Consider the following 12,187-nt stretch of genomic DNA (forward strand, 5'->3'; position numbering starts at 1 on the left):
CGTACAACTCAATATCATAAATACAACCCAATCAAAAAATGAGCTGAAGACCTGAATAGACATTTTTCCAAAGAAGACATACAGATGGCCAACAGGCACATGAAGAGGTGCTCAACACTGCAGAATGCAAATCAAAACAAAAATGAGATTATCACCTCACACCTGTCAGAATGGCTTTCATCAGAAGGTATACAAATAACAAATGTTGGAGAGGATGTGGAGAAAAGGAAACCCTTGTCTACTGTTTGTGGGAATGTAAATTGTACAGCCACTATGGAAAACAGTATGGGAATTCCTTAAAAAAAAAAAGGGACTATCATATGATCCAGCAATCCACTTCTGAGTATATATGCAAAGGAAGTGAAAACAGGGTCTCAAGGAGATACCTGCATTTCTAGGTTCACTGTGATATTATTCAGCAATAGCCAAGACATGGAAACAACCTGAGTGGTCCTCAGTGAAGAATGGATAAAGAAAATGTGGTATAAGGGGGAGGGTAATGACTCAGTGGTAGAGTGCATGCTTAGCGTGCACGAGGTCCTGGGTTCAATCCCCAGCACCTCCATTTAAACACACACACACACACACACACACACACACACACACACACACACACACACACACACACACACACGAACAAACAAAAACCAAAATATGTTATATATACACTATGGAATATTATTCAACCACGAAAAAGAAGGACATTCCACCAGTTATGACAACATGGGTGGACCTTGAGGGCATTATGCTAAGTGAAATCAATCAGACAGAGAAAGACAAGTATTATGGTCTCACTTGTATGTGGAATCTAAAAAAGTCTTCACCGAAACAGAAGGAAGGGTGGTCACCGGAGTCTGGGGGGTGGAGGAAAAGGGGTTATGTTGGTCAAAGAGTACAACTTGAAACTATAAGATGTGTAAGTTCTGGGAATCTAATGTCCGGCATGGAGATTATAGTTAATAATACTCGATTGTATAATTGAAACTTGCTGAGAGATCTCTAATGTTCTTGCCACAAAAAAGAAGTGGTAATGATGTGACATGATGCAGGTGTTATCTAATGCTATGGTTGTGATTATTTTGCAATTAAAAAAGGTAGCATGTATATCTCCATTTTATACAAAAGACTCAGATGTTAAATAATTTTCTCAAGGACATAGCTAAACTTCACTGCATCATTCTTCTCATTCCTTCCTTCCCAGCATCCCAAAAAGATGATCCATGGTTCTAAATCCTCAAAACTTAAAAATTTGGGGGGTGTTGGTGAGGTTCTTGTCACCAATCTCACACTCTTTCTCTTTCTGTAACTTGTTATTCTATTCTTTCTTCACTTCCTGTCTTTCTGTCTCTGATATGTTGGGCTTTCCCACAAGAATAGATTTCACCTGGCAGTCTGTGCTGGTGTTCAGGGAGCAGTTGCTTCTCTGCCTCAAATGAAAAAAAAAGAAAAATGTGTCTTTATGACAGTTTGTGTGTTTGGAGCTTCCCTAGAAGTCTGACGCTATTAGAATGCTGGATTTTGAATTCCAAAGATTGACTGGATAGGATGTTTTTGTTTTTCTTACCATATCAAGGGTGTTTTATCCACCTGAAAGACTGGCTTGTTTTTTGTTTGTTTATTTTTGGTTTTGTTCAGGTAGAAGTGAATGAAGAGTAAATAGTACTTACCTGTCTAAGTCACTCTGAATATTGAACTTACGATATTTGAAATATTTATTTCCCCTGAACTACAATGCAATATGAATATGTTATAGCATAGGACTTTATGGTACATGTTAAAGCATACTTTTAACCATAAAATCTAACCATAATGGATTTTAGATATCTTCACCTGACAGTTTATGTAGATGTTTGCATTTTTGTCTTAAAATGGAATCAGAATTTTAGACCTATGATCATTGTATTAGAGACGTACAGCGTCCTGTGTCCTCTTTCCAGGTTACATGCTAGCTGTGGGGAGCTTTATTACCTAGATTTCTTGATTTGGTGGAGGACTTTTTCTTTTAAACATTATGGCTGACCTCCTGTGGGAATAAATTTTCAGAGTTTATTTTCTGCTGTTAGAAGTTAGTTTCAAATGAGAGTTTTTCAAGTATACAGATTTATTGGCAGTTGAATAGAAGAATTCAGTTATAGACGATTTTGCTTCTTTATAGAGGTAACTTAAAACATTTGCTTTGCTTTTGCTTTGTACTTTTCTCTTCAAAATAGATAATACCTCCAAAAAGTGAGGTATATTTTCAAAAAGATATTTGTGTGTGTGTTTCTTCTTATTTTTTAGAACCTTTTAAACCTTATTACTATGTAATAATAAAGATATTGTTTATACCTTTTTAACCTTGTATGTGGGTAGGGCTTGGAATGAGAGATTTTGGCTTCCTTCGTGGCTGTGTTCCATAGCCATGGAAACACTCCCTGTGGACACATTGTGATTATCTTCCAGTAAATATGGATGGCAAGCCAGTTTTTTGATGAATTGAATAAACTATGGAAGGGGGTCAAGGGCCTTATTCTTCTAGAAGAGCTAGTTTTAAGGTCCAGCTCAGCATTTATTGGAACTGTGTGCAAATCACTAACCTTTTGACATTGAGTTCTTTGGTTTATAAGTTGGGGTAATAGAGTCTACCCTATCCACCTTCATGGAATTCCACTTAATTAAAAAATTTTTTTGGTTTGCATGTACAAACACTTTAAAACTGATAGTGTACCATAATATGAGGATTTTTACTGACACTGTCATCCAGGGGAGGTATATTTGGAATCAGTGATGTGATTTTACAGAAGTAAGAGGTGGAGACAAAATTAAGTACCAAGCATTATACTAGATACTATCAGGGCTGTTATCTCTCTTGATTCTTACAGCTACTTTGTTTAAGAGTGAATATTATTAATCCTGTTTTGTAAATGAGGAAACCAAGGCTCACAGTGTCGTAAGTTATGTATGTAAAATCATCTACCCTCACTCGTGATGAAATTACTGTTCAAACCCAGGTTTGTCTGTAACTCCAAATCCCATATCTTGTTTAGTATGCTGTGTGGTTGGAGAAGGAAAATAGTAGAAGAATCAACAAATGAAATTTAAGTGTATAAATTTTATGTAAAGAGTAGGGTTTATATAAACTTTTACAAATTATATAATAGCATGTCTGGACTTTTCAGTTGCATTAATTAGGAATTTACCTTGAAATTTTGGCAGTATTTATTTCATTCAATGTAATTAGAGATACAAAGTTGAAATCAGCATAAGGTCTTATATATTCTAAATACTGTTAGTATATTAGTTGTCAGTGTCTTTTCCTTAGATGAATTTCTGAAGCTTTATATGTATGAGATTAGGAGTCAAATCTAGTCTGTATGCCCCACACAAATTGCTACTTGAAGAAATCCTGTGTAGAATAATTTTGGAAAAGCAAATAAAGAGTGTGCTTCTTTCCCGTGTAAATTTGAAGGCTTATATGATTTTGAGTGTAAGTGGGGTATACTTCTTGATGTATTTGAAGTTTAAAAGCCCCCGAAAATTGTAACAGAACTGTTCTTTTGTTTTTATTAGGTGTTAGACAAACCCAGTAGGCTAACCGAAAAGGAACTTGCTGAGGCTGCAAGCAAGTGGGCCGCTGAAAAGCTCGAGAAGGCAGATGAAAGTAACTTACCTGAAATTTCCGAGTATGAGGTAAGGCATAATTTCTTCTGTATGTTTCACATCTGAGAGTTTTGTCCGGCTTTTAAATTATGGACAGAAATTTTGGTTTCTTCTAGTGTTTTAAAATATATTTGGGGAAAACGTCTTCATGGATTATTAAGATTTAACACACATGGTAGTAGTGTGAATGTGAATGACTCTGAATTCAATAATTATACTGTGTCTGAACGTCTAGTAGTTTAGAAGTGTAAGAACAGTGTAAGTATGGAATGTAAGGAAAATGCAATATTTGTATGCTGCTTTTTTTGCTGTTAAAAGTTATCTCTAGAAATCGTGCTAAACCACTTGTCATAAACCACTGAATTCAGAACAAAAATCTAAGTAATCCTTGGATCTTGGGCTGTATTTGTACTGCATGTTATGCTCTATGCAAATTATCTCATAAGTATCCCAAGAAATGGAAGTATGCATTATTTGACCTGTGACCTTTCATGAATCTTGAGTACGAAAAAATGAGAATATTTTTGAGTCCACAGAATACTGTTTATAAAATATTTCCATTAAAATATTTGAAAGTGAACTGGAAAATGTATCTGTAACCTGTAATATCTCTAATAGGGAAATACAGATGTTTCATGGACAAAGGTGAACTTTTAGATTCGGGATTTGGTACTAGAGGAATTATTTTGAATGACAGCCAGAGAATGTAAAAAAAAATTTGTGTACCATGACAAATCATATATACTTGGAGATTTCTGGCTTTTCAATATGTTTTTGGATGCCTTTTACAGAATATCCTTCAATAAAAGAGATCAAGCATTGGAATTTGATGTACAAGTTGTACGCCTACATACACGTTCACACACTATGAAAAGATCCTTTCCAAAGTAATTAATGTACACTGCTCATATAAAGTATAAACCGTACAAACCCTGTGAAGACTTACAGAAATAGAGCCTTTCTTTTTTAAAATGCTGACCTGTCATAGAGGTATTGGTTATTCTTAAATAGGTCAAGGTTTCCTTGTTACTGTAGCTATAATAATAGATACTTATGAATAGTCTCAAGTAAATTTTCAAAAATATCAAGCGGTCCCTCTTTGGTACCTTTTCAGCACTATTTAAAAGCATGAACTGCAACAACAAAAAAGCATGAACCGTACAGTAGTAAATTTAGTAGGGCCATTTTGCCCATTTTCCTTAATAACTTTGAATAATGGTTTTTATGTTAATAGTAGAAATATGTGCTTTAAAATGGCTATTTTGATCTGACAGTTTTTCTCAGAGTACTTAAAACTAAAAGCTTTCAAAAGTATTAATTTATTGTTTGCTAAATACTTCATCTTCAATTAGCCAGGCTTTATTAAGATGTATTTATTCTTCCCCCTGTCGTTTTTGGTATCACTTTTTATACTTTTTCTCTTTTTTATCTCTCAGTTAAAAAAAAAAATCTCATTATTCACCTTTTCCAGGTTTTTTTTTTTTTAACATTTTTTAATTGAGTTATAGTCATTTTACAATGTTGTGTAAAGGTCAACAGTGCCACTGTTGTGGGGTTGTTTTTGTTTTTGTTTTTTGTTTTTTGTCTTTTTTGGGGGGTGGGGGTGTGGGAGGTAACTAGGTTTATGTATTTAACTATTTTTTTAATGAGGGTACTGGGGATTGAACCCAGGACCTCATGGCTGCTAAGCACACACTCTACCACTTGAGCTACACTCCCTCCCCCTACCTTTTCCAGGTTTTAAGTATTCTATTTATACTCTTTTTTCATTGCTTGACAGGATCTTGACTCTGACTAGTCAGTGACCTTAGGTTTAGAAAGACTTTTTTAGTAGCCTCCTTATTTTTTTCTCTAAAATAATGCATATAATTTGCTAGTTTTTGAATTAATGAGAAGTAAATAATTCTAAAAGTATATATATGTAGGGTCACAGGTCAGGCACGATCTTTTGTTGGACCAAAGGCAAGGTGAGTGGAGTAGGTTTGGAATTAGTGTGTTTGTCAGTCACTTACGTCAGTAGTGTTGAACAGTAGCATCAGTCTTGTAGCATTGTCTAAAACGTGCTACAAGTTAAATGGACACTTCTCTATACTAGAGATAAAGCAATGGGGAAATTCTTATGATGCTTTGTCTTTTGGACTCAGATAGTCACATTTGTTCTTGGGCAGTTACTACATAGTTGCTCATTTCAGTGATCCCTGCTTTTTGAGAAACAGACTTGAGAATTTTGACCTTGGTTCTGTAAACTATCTGGTTTGAAAAAATAAGGCTTAAGGAAAAAAGGACTTTGATGCTAGGAAAGAATTTAGCATAACTCTGTGTGTGTGTCTGTGTGTCTATCTAGTTGTGACAATCTTTTTATTTTATATTAGCTATTTAAATAATGATCTCTGTACTTCAGAAACATTGTATAGATTCATTTTTATGAGCAGAGAGGAGATTAAATATTTAGGTTTCCAGTTTATCTTCTCTTGCTGCCATTAATATAGTTTTAAGCAATTTGGTTGGGAGACCATGTAGTATATAGAAAGTCCGGTGGAACTGAAGATATATTCAGTGATATGGTTAAATTTTCAAGAATATTGTAGTTCATTCTTCTGTTCAGTTTTATACTTTTATCTTACGGACTCTAATAGAGAATTCCCAAAGTATTTGATAGAATAATAATTCTGAAGAGTTTTAATGGCCTGAAGAAGGAAAAAAAGATTCTATTAGCCCCACCATGTTTGGAAAGTGCTAAATTTAAGAGAGGCAGGTTGGTTTAGACATTTCAGCATTTTCCAGAGATTTTAATGTTATTATGCTCATCAGTGGTCTGTGAAAGGAGGATGAATAATAAAGTTTGCATAATTTGTCAAACTTTGACTTGAAATTTTTTTCCTAGTGCGTATTTTAGGGCTAGTGTTTTAAGGCATGTATTTTCAGAAAATGATTCTGTACTGGCTGTCTCATAGTTTATTTAAGTTCATTGAATATTCATTCTGCATCTACTTGTGTCAAATACTGCGTTAGCGACACCGTCCTAGCTTTCAGAGAGCTTGCAGTCAAGTTTCATAGAGAGATAATTTACTATCAGTAAAGAAACAGCCATGAGAGTTTTGCTTTTGGCTGTCAAAACGAAAAGCAAAGTATTCAAAGATTATTAGAATGTCCCAGGAGAACAGTTTGCTTCTTGCTGTAGAAGAAAATTTTAACATATTTCTTATTTAAATGTGAAAATGTGAATTATGTTGTTTCCACACATCAGGTGTCATTTTCCCCTTACCCTGTCCCTACTGAAGTATGCCCAACTTCCATGGCCCTCTTTCAAAAATTCAGCTTCATTCAGTGGAATCAATAATGCTTGAGGTAATAAGACTCAAGCTCTCCCTTGCTTCCACTTTTCTTCCCTCCCTATTATAAAATTTTATGCCCCTTTGTAGTTCACTGATGATCTTATATTGCCTTTATTAAAAAAATTTTTTTTTACTTGTCTAGTTATTTAGATAAATAGGTAGATGGGTAGAATGTATCTCATGTCTTGTTTTCTCTCTCATATCTTGGATAATATAGATCTAATTAACTGAACTAAATTTAATTACTAATAAGCTCTTTCCCCCCCAGTTTTATTGAGATCTAATTGACAAACAGCACTAAGTTTAAGGTATACAGCTTAACAACTTGACTTATGTATATTGTGAAATGATTACCACATTAAGTTTAGTTAGCATCCATCATCTCATATAGATACCACCCCAAATTTGTTTTTCCCTTGTGGTGAGAACTCTTAGGGTTTAGGTTTACTCTCTTAGCAACTTTCAAATACACCATACATCATTGTTAACTATAGTCATCATATTGTACATTATGTCATCAGTACTTATTTGTAACTGGAAATTTATACCTTTTGACCACCTTCATTTGATTCCCACCTCACTCCCTAACCCCCACCTCTGGTAACCACAGATATGATCTTCTTTTCTATGAGTTTCTGTTTGTTTGTTTTTAGATTACATTTAGATTCCATGTGTAAGTGAGAGCATACAGTGTTTGTCTCTGCCTGGGTTATTTCAGTTACCATGATACCCTCAAGGTCCATCCATGTTGTTGTAAATAGCAGGTTTCTTCTTTTTTATGGCTGAATAATATTTATATAAATATAAATATTCTATTTCTTCTTTATCCATTTATCAGTTGATAAATGCTTAGGTTGCTTCCATGTTTTGGCTATTGTTAATAATGCTGCTATGAACATTGGAGTGCAGGTATGTTTTTGAATTCGTGTTTTCATTTTCTTTGGATATATACCCAGACATGGGATTATTGGATCATGTGATAGTTCTTTTTTAAATTTTTTGAGGAACCTGTTTTCCATAGTGGCTGCATCAATTTACAATCCCACCAACAGTGCACAAGGGTTTTTTTTTCTCCACATTCTCCTAGTATTTGTTAACACTTGTCTTTTTGATGATGATCATTCTAAGAGGTGTGAGGTGATACCTTATTGTGGTGTTGATTTGCATATCCCTGATTAGTGATGTTGAGCATCTTTTCATGCACCTGATGGCAATTCATATATCTTTGGAAAAATGTATATTCAGCTTATTTGGGTTTTTGTTTTGTTTTGTTTGCTATTGAGTTGTGTGAGTTCTTTATTTTGGGTATTAACTCTTTCTCAGATATATGATTTGCAAATATTATATGATTTTAAGATATTTTCCCAATTCTGTAGGTTGTCTTCATTTTGTTAATCATTTCTTTTGCTGTGCAGAAGCTTTTTAGTTTAATACAGTCCCACTTGTTTACTTTTTATTTTGTTGCTTCTGTTAGAGATGTCATATCTAAAAAATCATTGCCAAGACCTATGTCAGGAAGCTTTTTCCCCTCTTTTCTTCTAGGATTTTTATGGGTCCCAGTCTTACATAGGATTCTTGGTTGACAGTTTTTTCTTTTAACACTCCGAAGATACTGGTACGCTGTCTTCTGGCCTCCAAAATTTCTGTTGAGAAATCTGCTTAATCTCAGTGAGGACCCCTAGTGTATGATGATTTTGCTTCTCACTGCTTTCAGGATTCTCTCCACGATAGTTAAATCAGACAAATTCTGCCCCTGTAAGTTCTGTGTAAGTTGGGAGACAGATTGCTAGTGCTTTCTACTCTGCCATCTTCCCAGAATCCTCACCCCTTAAATGATTCATATACTTTCAACTTAAATCCCTTAAAATATATGTCAAGACTTGTACAAATCAGGTTCTTTAGAAAGTAGATTTTGCACGTACATGTCAGAAATTCACATGGCACTGAGGTAGGTAGAGTGTCTCCCTTCCATCCATCCTATTCCTTACTTCTAAGTTATCCCTATGGAGACAACCTCTTTTATCATTTTTTTCCAATATCCTTCCAGAGATAGTGTATTTATATATATGTTATACTATCCTCTTCCCTTACTATCCTCTTCCCTTTAGTTTTCCACATAGTTGGCCATATATTTATAGGGAATGACCTTCAGGACTTAGGAGAAAAATTAGGATATATTATGTGTAGACTATAGACTGTTCTCGTTCTTGTAAATGATGTTTTACTATTCTGTGGTTCTAGATAGTATGACTTATTTGGTGGACATTTAGGTTGTTTTCAATCATTTGCAGCCATATCGTAGTCTTTGTTGCTCACGTGTGTATCTGTAGGTTAAGTTCCTAGAGGTGAAGTTGTTGGGTGAAAGGGACATGTGACAAATGCTGCCAGATTACTCTTCAGAGGTTGTGGCAGTATACAACACACTAGGTGTTGGAATGCCAGTGCTTTTACTGGTAAAGCAGCACTAATTTGTGTATATCTTGTGACTTCTCTAAACCCATTGCTGTTTCCTGCTACTTTGATCACCAAAACCTTAAGTTTTTTGATAAACTTGTCATGAATTTCTCATTTCCTCCCTCATCTTCCACCTAACTAAAATATATAATAGTAAAACATATCAGCTCAGTTTACTCTTTCCAACTTACTGCTTACTGCAAGCTGCATGGAGGCGAGCACTTCTGTCTGCTCTGTTCATTGTTATCCAGTGTTCCTTGGGTTCCAGTGTTGGCTTGGCCATAGAATAGATTTTTGAATAAACTAATGAATGTAATTAAATAATAGTTTTCCCTCATTTATTTAGTTTTTCTCTTTTCATCAAAAGTATTTTTAGCAAGTAAAATAATTGGCTGTGAGCTTTTTGTGGGATTATCTATTAATTAATGAATTGTTGCAATATTGTCGAAGTGATTATTACTGCCTTTCGGATTGTTTCCTTTTCAGTTATTTCAATAAATTTATAGGCTACAGGAGGCAAGGTATTTTTAACTTGTGAAGTAGAGTCCTTTCCATGTTCCTGTTTAATATATCTGTATATGTGTGCACACATTTCTCATTTCCAATTGGACTTTTTCTCTTCAGTGTGTCTTAAATAGATTGCTAAAGGAATAAACCTTCTGGCTGTATCTTAATATAGTACAAAATACAATTTTGGAATGCAATAAGCCCAGAGGCTTTGTCTCACCTAAAATTTAAAAAGTAGCAATCATTTCCTCCTTAGTCCTCCTCACATGTCTCATTATGCCTAGCAAAATTAAAAGTGTTTCTTTTCTTAGTACAGGTTAAACTTAGCACTTTCTCTTAATATAATCCGCCAATTAGTGCCTGTATGCAGTCATCTGAAATGGTGTACGTCCTTTAAGAAAGTAATGAAAAATTTATAATTCGTTTTAAAGGCAGGATCCACAGCACCATTGTTCATTGACCAGCCAGAAGAACCCGAGTCAAATGCAACAGATGGCATAGAATTATTCGAAGATAGTCAGCTAACCAGTCGCTCTAAAGCAATAGCATCAAAAACCAAAGAGATTGAACAGGTGAGAATCCAGTCTGCTTAAAGTACATAGTCCTTTGTTCCTGTCACTTTGTGCATAGTGGTTACAGTAAATATTCATTGGCTAAGTATATTTCATTTTGTCTTTTTCCATTTGTGACTCTGAAATTATAATTTAAAAAATTATAGAAATTGTTTGATTTGATTTCATAGTAATTTTGGTCAGTTGGTCCTCCACCCCTGCTTACTTTTTTTTAAAAATAAAAAGCAGTCTTCTATATTAGAGAATATTAATATTCTAGTTAGTGTGAAGCAATTTAAAAACTACTAAACTTAATAGGGATGGGCTGAAAGAGATTAAGTATGCCAGAGTGTTAGCAAATGTTATTTTGTAATATTAGAATTTGAGATTTTTTTATGGTTTTCATTATACTTTTAAGCATTTTTTAAATATTAAAGAAAAAAATAAAGAGTAGATAATTTAAGTCTAATTTTAATGATGTTATTCTGAAAGTTAGAATCTTGTTTTTAATAGATTGAATAGATTATTTAAAGAATAGTTGTAGGACAAAACCTTCTATTTGTGTCTTAATACGATGTGAAATATAATTTTGGAATAGAATTAGCTTAGAGGCTTTGTTTTACCTAAGATTAAAAAAGTAGCAATCGTTTCTGCTTTAATCTCCTCACATATGCTCATTATGAATAGAAAGTTTTTACGTGTTTGTGGAAATATTACCTGCCTTATAGGCTATTATCACTTTAAGAGAATTAAATGAAGTAAATAAAATGTGAAGGGGCTTTGTAAAACGTGACATGTTGTACAGCTGTTTGTTTTTGATGTTGATACTCTCCAGTGCCTTGAGTAAATGTCATTATATTGTTATATAATCTTCTAAATAACGATTGGAAATTAAGAACAAAATTAAATCTCTTCTCAAGGTGCTGTCCATTTCCACATCAATTAAAATCTGTTTCCCTTGGTTAAATAGGAGAAAATCTTAATTAAATCCCAGATATGCTTGAACAGTTTATATTGGTGCCACCTCAATGGCAAAAGATAAGAACTTCGATAGGAAATTTGTCGTGTAAGCCAGTAGAGTTTCTGAATGGAGTTGGTCGGCATTTTCAGATGCTTGGGGAAATATAAGGAAAATGGAGACTGAGAAAATCCTGTTTAGTCTGGCAGCGTGAAAGGCAGATTGGTGCCTTTCAAGATATCAGTTAAACGAGAGCATAAATAAATGGTCTGCTCACTAGGTGTGTCTTCCAACATGAATATGAATATCATTATCCTGTATTAAATTATACCCTTCTGTCTTTTTACTCTGGCTTATTTTTCTTTGTAGCTTTTTAATTTTTTTTTATTTTTAACCATTTGGCATAAGTTTTTATTTGTTTGCTTGTCTCCCTTCACCATAATGGAAGCTTCATGAGAGCAAAGACTTTTTGTTTTGTTTACTGCTTTATCTTCATTACTCAGAACAGTGATTGGCATGCAGTGGGCTCACAGGAAATATTTGTATGAACAGTCTCTGAGTCACTTGAAATCAGAGACTGTGTCTTAACCTGACCACTTAACAGAGTGCCTACGCCCAGCACTTAGTAGTAAGTGCTTGATAAGTATTTGTTAAATGAGTGAATTATTTAATGTTATTTTTCTTTTCCACCTAATGTGCAGTTCTCTAAGGGAGAGGTTGTCTTAAGAATATAACTGGTAGAA

General features: G+C 34.2%; 1 protein-coding gene across 5 annotated transcripts in view; it reads left to right on the forward strand.

The window, feature by feature from the left end:
• The window catches only part of PPHLN1 (periphilin 1), a 119,189-nt gene that overhangs the window by 67,148 nt on the left and 39,854 nt on the right, over positions 1-12,187 (forward strand). For all 5 annotated transcript variants that reach the window (XM_064491784.1, XM_010974974.3, XM_064491783.1 and 2 more), the window contains 2 exons: positions 3,550-3,669; positions 10,367-10,507. In XM_064491784.1, coding sequence (XP_064347854.1) covers positions 3,550-3,669; positions 10,367-10,507 — 261 coding nt within the window. The remainder of the gene's footprint in view (positions 1-3,549; positions 3,670-10,366; positions 10,508-12,187) is intronic.

The sequence above is a fragment of the Camelus dromedarius genome, chromosome 11, assembly GCF_036321535.1.
Source record: "Camelus dromedarius isolate mCamDro1 chromosome 11, mCamDro1.pat, whole genome shotgun sequence".
NCBI classification, from domain to species: domain Eukaryota; kingdom Metazoa; phylum Chordata; class Mammalia; order Artiodactyla; family Camelidae; genus Camelus; species Camelus dromedarius.